Source organism: Ursus maritimus, unplaced genomic scaffold (genome assembly GCF_017311325.1).
Source record: "Ursus maritimus isolate PB19 unplaced genomic scaffold, ASM1731132v1 scaffold_27, whole genome shotgun sequence".
Lineage (NCBI taxonomy): Eukaryota > Metazoa > Chordata > Mammalia > Carnivora > Ursidae > Ursus > Ursus maritimus.
The window spans coordinates 36,430,155-36,448,737 of NW_024425230.1; the positions used below are offsets into that span (position 1 = coordinate 36,430,155).

Here is an 18,583-nt window from a genome sequence, read left to right on the forward strand (position 1 = left end):
ACCAGACGTGGGGAGAAACAATGAGGAAGTTGCCATCATTAAGCCACTGACTCACACGCCATCATGGGACAGCCTCTGTCCCCCTCGACTGAAGAGGTCAAACTCCTGAGCGGACCCGGTGGGCACTTCTGACGCCACAGGGGGGCCTGGAAAGAAAACTGGCCTGGATGCCTGAGAGTCTGTGACACTTAGAAGTGACCTCCCAGATGATGCTGACACAGGCTACTGGGAAGAGGCCTTTACCAAAAAACAAAACCAAACCCACTTCTTGTGGTCACTTGGTGGAATGTATTAAGCATCACTGCCGTGCCAGCTGACTTCGAGAGCCTGAATCCCACGGGAACTGCCTGGGTCACAAAGTTGCTCTCCTCGTACTAGTAAAGCCAAACTAACTGGCCCCACCCCTGGACCCTCCACTGGAAGGTACAGCAGGGCCAGAAAACAAGCTCAAAACCACAAGCCTCTACTCCAGAATATGAGCTACTCGTCTAGCCCCAAGGTTTTCCAGAAAACACGTTCTGCCTCCGAATGGGACCTGCCTGAAACAGTGACTACGTCCACTGAGCGCACCGAGGGGACGGACCATGCCAGGGGCTTTCTACGCCGATACACAGGCTGTCTCCATGGTCCAGCTGTTGTTTCTGCCCAGGTGAACGTGTTGGCTTGGCATGGGGGGGGACCACACGGCTCCTCTCCACAGAGACTTCATGCTCTGTCATAGTGCTAATTACTGCAGGCTAAAAGGAGAGCAACCGAGGGCTGGGGGAGGGAGAGAGGAAAAGGGAGAAACACCACCCCATCTCCAATGAGGTGCTTAAGCCAAAACCCATTCATCTCCCACAGGCCCATGTTTAAAGGTCACAGAGAGGTTAATGATGAGCGGAGGAATTTCGAGATGTAAATAGCTCGCTGCAGAGCCTGGGTCTGCTTTGGCCCAGCTGTAGGTGTGTTTGTAAAACTTCGCCCCATTGCAAAGGCAGTCAGGCCTGCTTTCCCCACCCCTCCCCTCCAGGCCTTCAGCACTGAGGCTGGGCCCCGGACTGAAAGGGAGCTGGGTGGGAAGGAGGACACTTACCCAGTGGCTTGTACTCGTCGCGAGGAGACAGCCGAGAATAGGGGGGTGGTGGTGATTCTGGAAGACAGGAGACACAACACGTCACGGCTGGGGCAGGGGAGGTCACACCTGGGGGTTCGACCTGCTTTTGATTATTGGTGTCCTCAAATAATAAGCCCAGCCCCCAGGAAACTCTCTTCTCCCACCACCTCTCTTACCCAACAGGTAAGGCTGCGGGCTCAGGGTACAGACCCAGACTCAAGCCCTCATCTGCCCCCTTTGGCTGTGTGACCTCAGGCAAGTTACTTCCCCTCTCTGAGCCTGTCTCCTCAGCTCTAAACAGGGATAATAATCATAAAGACCTGCCAGGTTCGCCAGGAGGGCAAACGGAGAGAATATATGTAAAACAGCTCTCGGTACTCTGGAAAAGTACCTGTACAAACACTAACTGTTGTCCTTGTAACAAATGAAACATGGGAGCAAGGAAAGGCAGAGCTAGGGCTGCCTGATAAAACGCAGGCTGCTCTGTTAAATTTGAAGTTTGGATATGCGTGGCATAATTTTTAGTATACGTATATCCCTCGCACTATTTGGCAACTACGTATACTAAAAAATTATGTGCTGTGTTTATCGGAAATTCAAATTCAACTAGGCATTCTGTCCTTTTATTGGCTAAATTTGGCAACTCTAATCAGAACTGAGTGTGAGAGGTACAGAAGCTCCTTTCCAACTAAGCTGCATTACAACTGACATTCTTCAGGGGCAGGAAGGAGGGCAAGACAGGCTAGAACCCAGGAAGGCAACCCCGCTTCCGAGATGGGAGACCTTAAGCCGGTCACTTCCCGCTAGCTCTCAGCCTCAGTCTCCCCCTTTGTAGGGCCGGGGCAGACCGCAAGCTCTCCATGACCTCCCAGCTCAGACCCTCTGTGATTCCTTATTGTCTGCCGTGTTCTTCTTCTGGTTTCCTTTCATTTGCCTAAAATACTCCTCCTTAAAAACATATATTTTGCCTTCAGAAGAATTCCTTAGCCTCTTGCTTTAGGGGAAGTAACAATTTGCTAAACTAAGTAACAATTTGCATGAATGAAATGACCCTTCATTTTCCCTAAATGAAACTAAACACCATCAAATCGCAGACTAAAACAAACTCTCAGTGGTAGTAAAGCGCTAATAACTATTATTAGGCAGGTATCAGTAATGACACAGGGGTAATAAGTGTTTTTCACAATTATAATAAGGCACAACTAGTTGTAGGAGCTTTTGTTTTGCTCTGTACAGCCAATGCAGCTTCCCTTCTCCCCCACCCAGCTTTCCCAGCCTGAAATTACTTCAACAAAGTCAAGGCTCTGAGGTCTAGAAACAGGGAATCTTTTGTGGACAGGAGTTTGGGAGAAGGAAAAGTGAATCATGGAATAGGCACTGGGAGAGAAGCAAACATTTGCTGAATGCCTACCCTGTGTCTTTCTCCATGCCGGGCACTTTCAACTCCATTTATTGCAAATCATCGTATTCTTTTGGAACCTAGGTACAGCGTGGTTCGTCACGCTTCTGGGCACCTATTCTTATTTTGTCCTTTCTCAAAAATAAACAAGATGGCCATTATTATTCCCATTTTACAGATGAGAAGACTGACTTGCCCAGTGTCCCCCAGCCAATCATGGTGGGACTGGAATCTGGGCCCAGGCCTGACTCTGCTCTACATCCCAAGGACACACGCAACGAGAGGCACCCTGTATTACACCCCTTCACCCCAGTCCACCACATGCACAGGAAGTGCTCAGTCAACGTGTGTGGACAAAGACAATGGTGACCAGGATAATGGAGAGGTGGGGGCTTCTGCGGACAAAGGTGTGGAGAGCGAGGACCTAGAAGTTGAAAGGGGTGACCCAAAGGAGACCCCCAACAAGACCCCAGGAAGGGAACTCTTCGCCTTCAGTAGGAGCCGCTTGGCCCACTGGTCCTCGAGGCCTTGGAGGGGCTAGAGACCAGACTTGAGTGAGGACCAGCCTCTCAGGACAAGAGGCAAAATGCTAGTAGGGCTACCGCTCCCAGGGAAAGAGAACTGGGGCGGGCGCTCCCACCGCACCGTGACCACTGAAGCCTGGCAGGGGGAGGTGACTCCCCCAGGGCCACACAGCAAACTGGTTGTACAGCCGGAGCCACAGCCAGAAGCCAGGTCTCCTGACCCCCAGCCTCATGCCCTGTCCACTCCCCACTCACTTACCGGAAGGCCTGTAATTCCTGTGTTAGGGTTCCTTTTGCAAAAAGCTGATTGGCTGAGGCTCAGGCCACACATGGTGGGGTGCTCTGGACAACTGCCCTCCCAGATCTGTCCCCCAAAAGTGAAACTTGGCAGCAATGGGCAGTGGTGGCTGGAGTCAAGCCACTGTCATCAACCCCAGCATTTCCCCCAGGAGCTGTTTATCTGGGAACCAAAATGTGGAGGGGAAGAAGGGCTATCGAAGTCCCTTCTTGAAAGAGACCCCGGAGACTCCCACCACCCACGGCCATTCCCGGCCTGGGTGTGTCCTAATGTGAATGAAGCAGAAAGCAAATCTATAAATTTGAAATGTCCCTCACGCCAGCTCGTGAGGAACTGCAAAGCTTTTAGAAGGGACTTGACCAGCCCCCATTTGCTCCAGCAAAATTGTTCGCAAGGAACTGTTGAACAACTTTAGAGGCTGGAAACTGAATGCAAATTCCATCCTGGGCAAGTTAAAAAGTATGAAGGCCTATGGGCTCCACCCCAAGACACAAGGATTTATAATGTCACAAGCTCACCCGGCTCAACTACTCCTTTTAACTGGTTGGGGCACCTGAGGTCCAGCCAGGTAAAGGACCCGTCCAAGGCCACATAGGAAGGCAGGAGATGTAGTTTTACTTCTGTGAAACAAAGCGGGAGGCCAGGTGGGGACCAATACCGAGTTACCTGTTTTCAAATAACTGAATTCTCATTCACATACCCTAAGGTTCACTCTTTTAAAGTGTATAATTCAGTGGTTTTTAGTATATTGAGAGTTGAGACCAACACCACCATGTAATTACTGGACAGTTTCCTGTCCCGTTAGCAGTCAGTCCTATTCCCTCAACCCCCAAACCCTAGGCAACCACAGATCTACTTTCGGTCCCTATGGATCTGCATAAGCTGGACATTTCACACAAACAGGTTCCCATCGTACGTGGCCCTTCTTTGCCTCGGCCTGGTGCTGTCAAGGCTCGCCGGTACCGCAGCGTCTACGGAACGTTTTTATGGCTGAATGGTATTCCGCTGTCTGGATATACGACATCTCATTAGCCGTTCCTCAGCTAATGGACGTTTGGACTTTTTCCATTTTTTGACTATTAGGAGTAATCATAATGCTGGTATGGACAGTCCTGGGCGACCTTGAACTGGCACCCCCACTTCACTCCCACACTTCCAGGGCCCCACGGATCTGGGCCAGGGGAGCCCCAGGTCATTAGCTCAGGTGGGAGACAGAAGTTCATTAGAGTAAGTGTAGGCTGCCTCTGTCCTCTCTCCAGTCCCCTCTTAGGAGCTTAGCACTTACAGAAGTCGTATCGATTTCTCAGTAATAACTTAGATGCTCTAAACTCGAAGGGGAGAGCTCCTAGAACCCTGCGGGCCCCTCTCAAAGAAATGGACATGAGAGAGAGAGACATCAGACACTCCAGCCTCAGGCATCAACTTCAGGAATCTCCTCCAACTTCCTTCAGAAGTAAGAGCAGTCAGCCAGGGGCCGAGTGTTACCAGAAGGTTAGTGCTCAGCTCAGCTCAGCCCAGACAGGCCTCTGGTGAGCCCCCAGGGGGTACTTAGCCTTTTGAGATCTAGATCCTAATTCTAAAGCCAGAAGAGTTCCCAGCCTCTCCCAGTGCCTGGTAACATTTCGGTTTGGGACAATGCCTTCCACCCCCATCTCCGCAGCCCAGCATCTCCCTTAGGAAAGGATCCACGTGCCCCCCTGGGCCTCCCAGTCGCCACCCTCCCAGGGGTGGCTGTGAGTGGGGGAGGGGGCCTCCCAAGCACCCTTCCCCTCCACCCCCAGAACCTGAAGGCTCAACCTCTAGCCCCGTATGGGAGCCTCAGAAAAGGAGCTCCTGGCGCTTTAAGGCCGGCTGAACCTAATTGCCCCGATTCCCCGGCAGCCAGATAAACAGCACAGCCGGCTGGCGCCAGCAAGAGGCAAACTGCACATTATCACCCCTTCCTCACCTCCAAGGAGGAGCTCTGAGGAGCAGGCCGGGCAGGCCGAGGGGCCGCCAGAGGGGCGGGGCAGGGGCTTGGAAGCCCAACTTGAAATTGATCTCATTTCAAAGGGATAATGCCAGGCCAAATAAAAGGAAAACTTTTTAGCCCATTCTAATTCCTATAGTCCTGGCCTGGGAACCCTGTGTTTTCCTAGGCGGCCTCCTCCAGTCGTTTAGAAGTTCGCTCTCGCTCTGTCTCTTTCCCTGGCGCAATTTGGATAATAGTAATTTACTGAATATAATTACAGAAAAAAAAAGTGGTGGAGCAAAGAGCAGGAGATTTATTCCAAAGTTAATGGATACTTTCAGGAGAAAGGAGCTGTATAAACACAGGTTGGAACTGTGATTAAAGTATTTCTCCACATTTCCGTCCACATAGGCACCAAGCTCAGCGAACTGGCTTTTCCCGGGACAGAAAGACACACCAGGGGGAAGGGGAGCTCGGGCCTGACTCCCATTGGGGTGGAGGTGCGGGACAGAGCCGGGCACAGAGGGAGGACCCCCCCCCACTTTCTGAGACAAGCATGGGGGAGAGGGCAGGGCAGGGGAGGCAGGCCTGGGTCACCTGGAATCTGCCCATCAGATCCCAGGGATTCAGTCTACCGCCTCACTTTACACGTGGAAAAAGAGGCCCAAACGGGAAAACTGGCCCCAATGTCCCCAAGCAAGCTGATGGACGGGAGCAGGGTTTGCTCTGAGCAGCAGGGGTCAGCACTGCCCAGAAAGGGGCCTCCTGGCCACCTGGGCTCCCTGTGGGGGTGAGGTGGGCACTGGGGTGACTGGTGGCTGCCCGTCAGTTGGCCTGCTGGGTATTCCGGTACACCCTCCAGTTATGTGCCTGCTCTCCTTGAGTGTGTCTGTCCATCTGTCTGCCTGCCTGCCCGCGCCACTGCCCCAGCCCTTTTCCCCCAGAGCCCTGGAAGGAGCAGTCTCCTTATCAGGATGCGCACGGCTGAGCTCCAGCTATGCACCCGCCCAGCTCTAGGAGCCAGGCTGGCGGCCAGGCAGCAGGGGTGGGGTGGGCAGCAGAGGGCTCCCCGGTTCTCAGTCCCAGCGGCCCAAGCCGTCAGGCAGGGGATGAAGCAAGAAGGTCAACCTGGCGCCTACTGAAAACTCTTTCCAGACCATCAGTCCTCCCAACTGCCCCCAGGGTGGCCTGAATGGGGAGGGCGGTAGGGAGAGCGCTGGCAAAGAGGCAGGGAACAGACACACAGCCCCTGCAACAGTGCCTCCTTTTGGGAGGAGGAAGGAAGTCAAGTACCAATGCTCAGTCTAGAATTAGATGTGGAGAATGTTCCTAGAGCCATCCACTAACCAGTAGGGAGACTGTGAGGGGAGAGTGGTTACTCATCCAAGATCAAGCTTACTAGAGACCCTGGGCCCAGAGCCGTGGGAAAGAACTGCTCCTCCGCACCTTGCCCCTCAACCTGTACCCACCCGAGTCTGCCAGACTCAAACCACCACCTAAATGGACTTCTAATCTGGGGAGGGAGGGTGTGCATCCCTTCTGGCTCACACACCTGAGCCTGCCTGGCACCTGAACTCTCAGCTCACCCTCTCCTCCTCCTCCTCCTCCATGCCCACCTCCCCAACCGATCCTCCAAGGCTGTCTCGGGTAGAACTACGGAGCTCCTGAAGGGGATCCTGTGACCTACACAGCCCACAGCCCTCCAACAGTTCAGACCCAATGACCTGGCCCTTCTTCCCCCATCTCTGCCCCATCTCCCCCGGGGAAGATTGTGTTTCTTAAGGGCATGGATCCTCCTCCTATTTCCACTCTCCCTGCTACAGCATCCAGCACCATGCCTGGCACAGAGTAAGTGCTCAACGAACATTTCTGGGCAGACGGACCTGGTAAGAGAGAAAGTAGCTGCCAGGGCTGCTAAAAGCACACGGTGGGCCCCACCAATTATCACCCACGCAACAAAAACGACTGGGGACAGGGCAACCACGAACAGGGCCCCCCTCCCCAGAGTTAGGGAGGAGACAGAGTGGCAGAGAGGTGGAAGCCACTTCCAGGAGAAGCTGTCTGGAAGAGGAACACGGGGCACAGAAAGCCTACCATGGGCCACAGGTCAGGTTCTGCCAAAAGCCCTTGAATCAGGCCTGGAGTCACCATGTGGGGACCAGGGCAGCCAGATCAATGCTGCTTCTCCCCACCTCCACCCCATCAATGCTCTCTCTTCAGGAACCACCAAGCCACCTGCCTTTCCCCTCCAGCCACTACCAGACATGTGAACAAGACATCTGGGACAAATCCTGGGCCCACCGTCCACTTCCACACTGGGAGTCCGGAGATCCGTGATCTGACCCTCTATGTGCCCCCAGGCTGGACGCTGCCTCTCCAGAAGGGACAGAGACTGGAGGAGCTCAGAGCCCTCCCAGGCCCACCAGCCTTTAATCTTCCGGCAGTCCCACCCCCACAGGGCCCCCAATGCCACCTAAGATGCATACACCCCTAAGATGCTATGGGCTGAAATGTGTGAGCCCTGCAGTGCAGAGATCAGAGCAGGGGAACTGCAAGCTTCTGGCCTGCCAGAAGTCTCTACCTGTCCCACCTCTGCTCCAGAACCCAGGGCCTCCTCAGGTAAGCAGGGCTGGGGTTGGGGTGTGTGCGGGAAATCCCAGGAAGAGAACAAAGAAGGGAGGCAGTTCTCAGAGGTAAATAAAATATCTGGCTTCCTCGCCTCCTCCACCTCTGGACACCTCTCCCAGGACCCTCAACTCTAGAAAAACTGGACACAGAACTGACAATGATGAGGATGGTGGGGGCCCTGATATTTGACACCCAAGGGATGCTGGGAGCAATCAGGGCAAGAAGGTGGTCTCCACTTGGAGAGAGCTTTGCTCCAAACTATACAAAGGAACCAGTGTGACAATTTATGAACACTTTTGACTCTAGACATGAACTGTCTACGCCCCATTTCACAACTTGTATCTACCTTGATATAGGCAAGTATAGTATACGGAGAAGCGTGTGTACACAAATGCTACAGGCCTGGGCACAGACTGGGGGTAAAATAGGGGGAGAGGAGGCTGGACAGCCCCTGGTGTTCGGCTTCCCCTAGGCCTGCCCTCCTCTTGCACTGGCTATGAAGCTGCAGCCTACGTTAGGTCCCTGACGCTAGAGGAAACTCCAATGCATACCCTTTCTCAAGTTTGCCATAGTCTTCCGAAGAAGGTGCCATTTGACACGTGTGCCCGGATACCCACTTCCCGGGATGTCCTGCCAGGGTGAGGCGCCTCCACCGGGGACTCCCACGCTCCAGGGGCACCCGCGGGTGCAGCCGCAGCTCCGCCCGCCCGCGCTGTCGCGGACCGAAAGGCCTCGGAAAGGGGCGGGGAGGGGAACCCCCAGCCCCCGCCGGCGCGCGCGCTCACCTGGCCCGCAGAGCCGGCTGAAGTGGTAGGGGTTGCAGCACACGGTGGGACCGTCGGCGGCGGCGGCGAAGCTGTGGCAGCCGCACAGGGGCTTCAGCTCCACGGCGTGCTGCAGGTCGGGCCAGCGGAAGAGGCGGCCGAGCAGCAGCTGCGGCGGCGCGGGCTGGCCGCCCAGGCGGAGATCGGCGCGCGGCACCAGCACGCAGCCGCCCGGCACGCCGCCGCGGGACTCCACCGCCTCCAGCAGCGTGTCCAGCGAGCGCTCCTTGAGCCGCTTCAGCAGCGAGTACGTGACCGTCTTGAGTTCCTGCTCCAACAGCAGCAGCCGCGAGCGGGCTTCGCGACTCCGCCCGCCGCCCGCCGCCTCCAGGGCCGCCCCGGCCAGGGGGTCGCCGGCGTCCCGCGGCGCACCCGCCGCGTCCCGCTCCGAGAAGAGACAGCAAGTCACCGTCTCGCAGTCACTTTCGGGCAGCCAGCCCGGGCCTCCCGGCTCCGTCACGTCCAGCGGGGAGCCCCCAGCGCCGGCCCCCGGCTCCGACATGGGCCTCGGGGGGCCCCCTGCGCGCCGGCGCCTCCCCGCGCCCTGGGCGCCTCGCTGTCCCACCGCGTCCCGGGGCCGCCGCGGGGCTACCGGGCGGACTTCGGAGCGGCCGCAGCCTCCGCCTTCTCGTGCCCGTGGGGCCGGCTCAGCTCGGCTGCCCAAGCTCCCATCCTCGTCGTCGCCGCCGCCGCCGCCGCCGCCGCCGCCTTCCTCCCGGTCGGGGACCACACGACTTCGCCAAAGTCGCCGCACCAGCCCCGAGCGTTTGGACCTGAACATACGATATCCTTTGGCGCCGGGGGTGGGAGGGAGGCGGTCTCCGGTTACCGGGGGTCCGTTCCCTCAGCGAGGCGCCGGCTGCGCGGGCCGCAGCCCCACATGAAGCTCCGCCGCCGGGCGCCGTGCAGATCGCGCACAGCCTGTCGTCGAAGGGGCGCCGCAGGGCTGCAACATGAGGGAGCTCGCCGGGCCGGGACGGCGGGGAACGCGCGCGCGCCGAGCCACAGTCCGCGCGGGGCCAGCGGCTACATGGACCCCGGCGGCCGGGCTACTCAGCAACTCCAGCCCCAGCGCTGGAGGGGGATTGCAGGCGGCGCCCCACCAGAAAGACCCCGCATGGGCCGGCGAGCCTTCAAAAGTTGCGCGGCTGGTCCATGAGCACAAAGCGCTCGCGCCGAACCCCCCAGATGTGTCGGGGCAGCCCTGCCTTTAAAACCCAAGCGCTTAACTACATGGGCTTTTCCTGCAGGATCCGAAAGGCAGGCTTGTTGATACCCTCAGCTTCCTTCTTACTCCCTGCAAAAAGAAAGGGAAAAAAAAAAGGAAAGAAAGAAAAGGAAACCCCAAACAAAACCAAAATCCTGGAATTGCATGCACGAAAAGCCAACTCCGTCTCAGGTCCCAGGCGCTAGATGCACTTGGAGCAAGTTTCTCCTGAACGCGGGTGTCAACACATGAGTGGAAACTGTAAAAATCCCAAAGAGCTGTTGGGAATCCTTAATTAAAAATGCAATCCACCGAGGCAGAGGTCGCAGCCCGCCCCACGCTGCGCTCGGACGCCCGGGGCGCCGCGGCTGCAGAGGTCGTCCCCCTCCCCCCTCCACAAAAAGTGCCTCCCGGTGGCCCCGCGGTCCCTGCGAGGTCTGGCGAGGCAGCGCCCGGCGGCTCTTTCTCTCGGCTCGGCTCCCTCGCTCGCTCCCCCGCTCGGCTCTCTCTCTTTTTTGTTCTCCTCAAACGCACACTGAGGGCCCCCGGAGGAGCGCCGCGGAGTCATTGGCTGCCTCCCATCATATGCCAGTCTAGACACTTTGGCGGCTCCGCGGCGCTGATTGTTGCGCAAACAAGGTTTCAAGTTTCTTAACTCTTAAAGGAGAACACGTCCCATTGCAGGGCCCGAGGCTCCAAGGGGCCGGCTCCCGGGGCGGGCCTAGCCCGGGCTCCCGCCCCACGCTCGCCCAGGCACCCCCGCCCCGAGCCTGACAGCGCCCTCGGCCGGCTTTCTGGCCCGCGTTGCGCCGCGGGCACGGATACAAGCGAGCACACGCACACGCCCGCGAGCGCACACACACACACGCAAGTTACACAAATCACGGGCGAGCCACGCGAGGACTCTGTGGACCCAAAGACTTGGATGCAAACGGGGCGCTTTGCCTCTCCCTGACTTGTGCACAAACTTGCAAACGCACATTGCTCTTTAGAGTTGGTCCAAACCCCCATCCCAGGGAAGGCTAATAAAAATGGGTGTGCGTGTGTGCCTTCCCGGCTTGAGTCCCTTGGGGGCGGGGGAAGCTGATTTGTTGGGGTAGCGGGATCTTCCGTGATGGCACAAGGTCTCCGCACCCCCTGCCGCAGTCAGGGGTCTCTCTGCTGGGCCAAAGGGGGGACGTGGGACGCTTGGCGCAAGGGGGCTCCAGGCTTGCCCGAGGTAGGGAGTTGCGGGTAGGGTAGAGGCGGGGAGTGTCTCCTCTCCGGCTCTTCACGGTCGCCACGGCCCTCCCTCGGAGCTAGGCGGACCGCCAGCCGTCCCGGGCCCCCTCGAGGCCGGGCGCTTCCTCCTCCTCTTTCCCCAATTGATTCTCTGCATCACCGAGAGACATGTGGGTAGGGGTCGTGCTTTCCCCCGCGACGTTTCCCCAAGGAAATAGGGGTGGGTTGGGGGCAGGGTCCCGCCCCACCCGGCCTCGGGCTGCCTGGGGGGCGCGACGGTAGCCGCGGGCAGCCCGGCGCGGGAAGGGTTAAGGCCGCTCCTGCCCCTGGAGCCGGCGCGGCGGGGTACCTCCTCGGGCGCGCTCGCTCGTCCGAGGGTGGCAAAAGTTCAAGCTTGTAAAGTCGGGATTGGTCCCGCGCGGAGGGAAAAAAGGCCTGGTCCCCCCCTCCCCCCCAGGGCGCGGCGCCGATTGGTCCGGCCGTGGGGCGGGCACCGCCCTCTCCCCGGCGCGCGGCGGCCCCGCCCCCGGCGCGACGCCCCGCCCCTTTCCGGGCAGGAGCTCGGCCCCGCACTGAATGAAAGAAATTCCGCTACTCTCATTGGCCCGGGGCTGGGCGCCATTCCCCCGCGGAGGCCGCGGGGGCGCCAGTGCGCGGGTCTCCCCCGGGGGTGCCCACGTGTGGGGCTGGCCCTTTGAGTGTGTGGCCCTGCGAGTACCCCTCAGGGCCCCGAGTCTGCGTGAGCGCTGGGGGAAGGGCTGTATATTCAGGAAGGACTCAGAACCTTTTGCTGAGCTTTTACCTGGAGCCAGGTACTGTTCGCGCTGCGCTCTCCGGGAGAGGTGGTTGTTCTTTCCAAAGGAACACCGGGCGGAGGAGCTTCCTCACCCCATCCCCTGCTGCTTTGGCCAAATCAAAATAGCTGTCAGCTTCTTGTTTGAAGAATGGGAATGACGATGCTTGCCCTGCGTTCTTCACAGGACCGTGAAGATCCTAGGGGAGAGCGCACTGGAAGCGCACAAATCCAAGTAAACAGCAAGGTGAATTTTCTCAAGTGAATACAACACTGTGTAACCAGCACCCAGAAGCCTCTTTCGTGGTCCTTTTCGGTCATTTTTCGTCCCTGGGGGGAGAATACACAGAAAATGCAATGTATTTTCTTTTATCAGGGTAGTTGCTGGTTTGGCTGTGGATTGCAGTAACAACAGTTCGTGCTTAAGGACTCCTTACTACGGGCGAAGCACTGTTTCAGTCACTGAATTCCCGCAACAACCCTGATAGGTATTATTACTATTTCCATTTTACACATGAGGAAACTGAGGCGCAGGAACTTGCCATTTAATTTGCCACTGACATGAAGATAGTGTTGAGCGTGCTAAAATGCCAAAACCACACGGGCATACACCAGTATGTATGCTCACCCTCAACAGCTAGAAAGTGTTGTGGGTCTGTGTTGCCCGAGCACACCCTTCCAGGGCAGTGACTTTCAAAATGTGGTCCATTGGACCTGCTGAATCAAAGTATGAAGGGGTGAAGGCCCAAAGGCCACTTTATACTTTGGGGGTGGATATGGTTGTTACCACTACTTTACAGATAAAGACACTGAGGCACAGAGGCTTTAACTTGCACAAACTTTTAGGTAGTTGCAGAGGGGGATTTGAACCCAACTAATTTGGGGGGGGGGGTTGCAGGTATGTGGGAAGGAAAGGTAATGGGACAGCAGACTGGAGATGGGCTACCTTCCTAGGGAGGGCTACCTTCTTCTCTGGGCATTAACTCAAAGTTTGGCATCTGCTCCTGCTCATGCAGAGGTGTGACACTAGGGGTGGGGTGCCATCAGGCTCCTGCTGGATGCCATGTGAGGAGTCCTGAAACCAGAGTCTGGTAGGCCTGAGTTCAGTACTGACCTTCCTAAACCTCCCTCGGCTTTATGAGCCTCTGGGTCCTCGTCTGTAAAGTGGGAATAGGAATCCTGTTTGAGGCTGTTACCAAAATTTAGTGACATGAGGACTTAGAGTCATCCCTCATTACAGGAAGATGCCTCTTAGTGGAGACAGTATCAGGAAGGGAAGGGCAGTGACAGTTCCACTGTCCTTGGATTCCCAGGGCCCATCCAGCCTAGCACCGGCCGGTGCTGCGACCACTAGAGGGTGTGTGAGGGCCCAGCAGGGCAGGGCCTATGAGCGAGGGCCTAAGGGCACCCTCCTGGACCACTCTCTGGAAAACAAGCTCCAATTCCCTGGGGATGTAGGAGAGGTGGAAAGTGGGGTCCCAGCTGCTGCTTCTCAGGTCTCTGCAGCCACATTTCTCATACAGTAACCCACAAAGAACAAATCCTAACCCCAAGATTCAAATCTGACCCCTCCCCATTATTCCAGTATTTTCCCAAATCACCCTGTGCTTTCTCTTTACAGTGCTTCTCACAATTCATAACCACACAATCCCATGTCCATTCTCCTCTGCTTCTGGAACGTAAGCCCCACATGGGGAGAGATGGTGACGCTATGAGGCACTGGCCACGCACAGCAGCACTGAGGGAGTGGAGTCAGACACAGGCCATTTGAGACCACCCTGTGCCATCAAAGAAGGTCATTCACACAAGACGGCGCCTGCCCCATTCCTTCTCTCCAGTCCCTAACCCAACATCTGTCACGTAGTAGGCACTCCATCAGAATCTGTGAGGTGGCTGAATTCAGATCTCTCACTTCGCCAACTTCCTGCTCATCATCATCCTGTACCAAACATTTATATGCACTATCTCATCAAATCCCCGCCCCCCAAAAACTGACACAGTGAGAAAGTTATCATTCTTACTTAGACCTGTTTTGTAGAGAAGGAAACAGAGAGCTTAAGTAATTTGTCTCTGGTCACACAGCCCACAGGTGGCAGAGTCGGGACTTGAACCCAGGGCTGCCTGAAGTGAATGTTCCTCTTCTGAACACCTGGTCCTGGAAAAGAACAACGTGGTCCTTTGCGCTTGGGAAGTTTCCATGTTAGCTGGGAAGACACAGGGCATGAAACAGCAGAAATCATACAAGGAAGCACTTACTTCTTGGTGGTAGGAAGAAGCAAGCTCTAGGGGTGACTGCTTAGAGTGCTAGGGATCCTGCAGTAAACAAAACACAAAATTCCTAAGCTCAAGGAGTCTAGTGCGAGGACAGACCATAAACAAAACAATCAGGTATATGGTGTTTTGGAAGGTAAAGTTGCCAAGGTTAAAAACAAGGCAGAAAAGAGAAGAGAGGAATGTCAGGAGAGGGTAGGTGTGGTTCAGAGAAAGTGGTCAGGAAACGCTTCCCTGGGAAGGTGACTTTTGAACAAAGCCCTGATGGTGGCGGGGGAACCACTATGACACTACTGGCGAGAGAATGTTCCAGGCACAGAAAACAGCAAGTAGAAGGTTCCGGAGGAAGGAATGTGCCTGGCGTGTTCCAGACCATCAGAGAGGTAATAAGAGGTGAGAAATGCTGGGGAACAAATCTAAAGATCCCACAGGCCGTTGTGGGGTCTTTGGTCCTCTGAGCAAAGGGAGCACCCCCGGAGGTTCTGAGAAGGGGAGGGACATGTTCTGCCTTATTTTAGCTGGCTCCCTCTAGTGGCCATGTGGAGACTAGACTGCAGGGAACAGAGCTGGGAGCAGACACCTGGTGGGAGGTTGTCGCAGTGGTCCGGGAGAGACCACGCTGGCTTGGGGACAGACGGTTGGATCCTGGACACATTTGAAGATAGAACCAGCATGATTTGGTGTTACAGATCTGAGTGTGAAAGAACATCTCTACAGTGAACACGTTATTGACACTTATTTGCTTAATTTTTAAAATCAGTTCACTCTTACTCGGCCTTGTCATAAGGAATAATATCCATGGAGTCACAAATGTGCTAGGTATATTTATCGCTTTAAAGTAAATACATAAAATATGTTTGCGCATCCCCTAAAATTAGCCCCGGGACCACATGGATACTTGCAATGCTGGGGACACTGCTTTAACCGACTGCTAATCTCACCCACTTTCAGGCTTTTTTGCTTGTTTATTTGCTTGCATTTTTACTACTTTCTTGCAGAAAGGATGATTTTTTTCTCCTGTCTATAATTAGGTCCTGTCTATAATTAGGGGACCCATTACCATAGCTCCGATGCATTGAATGCTGGTTTTACTCTGGTCACTCCAGGCAACCTCTGCTCGAGCAGTACAGGGTGGTGGCTCTTCACCATTACTTTGTTAAGCCCAGCAGACCTGGGTTCAAATCCTGTTCAGCCACGTCTGAGCTGTGCGGCCTTGGGCAGCTTCCTTCGCCTCCTAGGATAACCCCTACCCCTACAACCAGGTGCTCTGCTCAGGCCCAGGTGATAGATTCCAGGTGGGGAGCCTGAGACGTAATCAGAAATAAAACTATTGGGAGACTGTTTTAAAGACTAAAATGCTCAGCACGGTGTCTGGCACCTAATAAGTGCTCAGTGCATGATAATAGCTGTGATTAGTGGGATGAGCATGGAGTCGGTCTTTACCAGGGTAAACCTGGGTAAACAGGGTTGTTAAAACTAGCCTCTGGGAGACTCAGCTTCCTCATCTATAAAGTGGACCTACCTGCCCGAGGTGGGAGTGAGAGGAGTTCAGTCCTGCCACACAGTAGGACTCAGCAGCCCACCGTGACAAGTGAGCTGGAGAAGGTCAGCTGTGTAAGGGAACGCAGAGAATCGTCCCTTTCCAGTGCTACGGATCACACCCCTTGGGCTGCACCGAATTCTCCACTTTCTAAGCAGAGGGGGCCGGGCTGGGGGTGCCTGGGGAGATTAGCTAGTACCAGGTGAGAACCTGGTACCCAAGATCACAGGGCCAATTGCAGGGACCCAGGAATCCAGCCAAGGTTTTTCTGACTCCCAGGGTTCCTTGCCCCTCTTCCCAGTGCTTACGGCATCTCAACCCAAGTGCACAGCGGATGTGGTGCAGGAAGTAAGAGGGCAGGCTCCAGGGTCAGACTGTGTGGGTTCTAATTCTGGTTCTGCCCCTTAGAGAGTGGCCTTGGTCACTTTGCCCACGCTCGCTGAATTTCAGCGCTCCCTCCGTAATAATCACACCTACCTCCTAGGGGCCATTGTGAGTATTGACTGAGAGTATTATGCAAAGCATTCAGAGCTGCTACTCTCATTAGGCTCCGTGTGGATGACACAGGAGAGAGGGCAGCGCCCTGCACATTATCAGCTTTCAGAAATACAGAAGGAAGGAAGGAAGGAAGGAAGGAAGGAAGGAAGGAAGGAAGGAAGGAAGGCAGGCGTAATTGAGTGAAGTGCTGCAAGTCTCATGATTGTTACGAGGGCTGGAGGCAGTTGTGCAGAGGTCAGGGTGAGGACTGTGGATTTACCACAGGGCGGCTGCATCACCGCACCCATAGGTAACCCACGTCGTTCTCAGACTGGGCACCTGGGGGTGCTTCTTGAAGTCAAAGAGCTCATTTGACTCAAAGATGTTGGAGAAGGGGCATCTGGTGGGTCAGTTAGCGTCTGGCTCTCGATCTCAACTCAGGCCTTGATCTCAGAGTTGTGAATTCAAGCCCCATGCTGGGCTCAGCGCTGGGTGTGGAGCCTACTTAAACTTTTTGGAGAGGGATGCGTAGGTGGCTCAGTCGGTTGAGCGTCTGCCTTCAGCTCACTATGCCAGGATCAAGTCCTGTGTTGGGCTCCTTGCTCAGCAGGGAGCCTGCTTCTCCCTCTACCTGCCGCTCCCCTGTTTGTGCTCTCTCTCTGGCAAATAAATATAGAATCTTTAAAAAAATGTTAGGAGAAAGTTATTCTTATATTGTAATGTATTCCACATTTAATATTAAAGCTAACCCAGATCTATCAAGGAATAGAATGCAAGATTCCCGTGAGCTTTTGACAGAGAAGGGAGACTTTCAAAGAATGGCACCATTATCAGCATCGGAGTACCGCCCCAGGCCTGACCCCGGGCCTCCTGGCCGAGGCTCACTCCCCAGCCTTCAGGGGAATACAGGGACCCTCACTGAAGAGCCAACACCCGGGGATATGGCTCATTTATACTTCAACAGGTTTCTACTGGACAAAGGCCAAAGGCATTTCGTGACGATACATACAGTTCTATAATGTCCCTCAGGGACTGGGAATTTATTCAAAGACATGTCTGCGTTCAGCCATTCCTCTACACCACCACGGCCAGAGAGAGCCACATGGTCCCAACTCATGTTCCCCTCCCACCACATGGACCCTCAACAAGAGAGGTCCTGCTCCACGGAACACCCCACAGTTCCCCTGTGTCCTGCTCTGTGACATCCAGTCTTCACACATGCTGATCCTTCTGCCTGGAATGCCCTTCCTTCTTCTCCTCTGAACAAATGTTTCCTCTGTTTTTCCCCAGTAAGAGGCCCTAAGCTATTTTCCTTGCACTGTCCTGGCATTTTTACATCCCTCCTTCCCGGGGCTGGGAAGGATTTGTCTGCATCTGAGAGCCCCTCAAGAGCTCAGCCTGAGCGCTCCTCTACCTCTCTACCCCTTGCCTGGCACCCAGGAGCTGCTAGAAATGGGGGAATGGGGATTTCAGTTTTGATAGATACGGCCAAATTGGCCTCCCCATAGAAGCTGTCCCGACTTCCCCTCCCTGTAGCACTGCCACGGCTGTTGACGCCGGGGCTCCACTTTCTACAGACAGCATACAGATGTGCTTGCTCATGACAGAAACGGTGTGTGCAGTTTCGTCTGCATCACGTAAAGAGCGGGGAGTTACGCTCTACCACGTCACTTTATAAGAAAGCGATTGTGAACAACCTTAGCCCTCCTGGTAGAGGATCTAGTTAAATAAATGATGGAATATCATCCGACTGTTAAGAAGAGGCAGCCTTCGGGATGAAAGATCAAGACACCAAGGGACTGGCAACAATGCGGGCAGGATGCTACAATTTGTGTAAAGTTTGTTTCAAGTATCGTGTGTAGACACATACAAAGTCTTTGGGAAGACGCAGGATAAGCTGATCAGTGTGGCTGTCTGTGGGAGTGGGCGGCTGGGGGCGGAAGCCAGGTAAGACAGAGATTATTTTTCAACCCATAAATGTTTGGTTGTTTTGTTTGCTTGCTTGTTTTAAGTCATTCATGAAATAGGTATTGCTTATGCGTGGTACAAATTCCAAACAAGACCAAAGGTTCAGTCCAGAAGAAGCCTCCCTCTCTCCTGCCTCCAGTCCTCTTGGTTTGCCCTCTTTGGTACCTACTGAATCTTTGCACCATGGGCAGAATTACCTTCCCAAAAATAATTAAATCCAATATTTTTTAAAGATTTTATTTGACACAGAGAGAGAGAGAGAGAGAGAGAGAGAGAGAGAGAGAAATCCAGCAAGAGTAGGGGGAGAGACAGAGGGAGACGGCGAAGCAGGCTCCCTGCTGAGCAGGGAGCCCGATGCAGGACTTGATCCCAGGACCCTGGGATCA

At 55.1% G+C, this 18,583-nt stretch overlaps 1 protein-coding gene across 1 annotated transcript in view; it reads right to left on the reverse strand.

Annotated features, from left to right (window-relative positions):
- The window catches only part of SMAD6 (SMAD family member 6), a 73,578-nt gene extending 63,041 nt beyond the window's left edge, over window positions 1–10,537 (reverse strand). Inside the window, exons 1-2 of the mRNA XM_040643076.1 lie at window positions 8,682–10,537; window positions 1,076–1,132 (exon numbers count right to left, since the gene is read on the reverse strand). Coding sequence (XP_040499010.1) covers window positions 1,076–1,132; window positions 8,682–9,501 — 877 coding nt within the window. The 5' untranslated portion in view covers window positions 9,502–10,537. The remainder of the gene's footprint in view (window positions 1–1,075; window positions 1,133–8,681) is intronic.
- Between the last annotated feature and the right edge of the window lie 8,046 nt (window positions 10,538–18,583).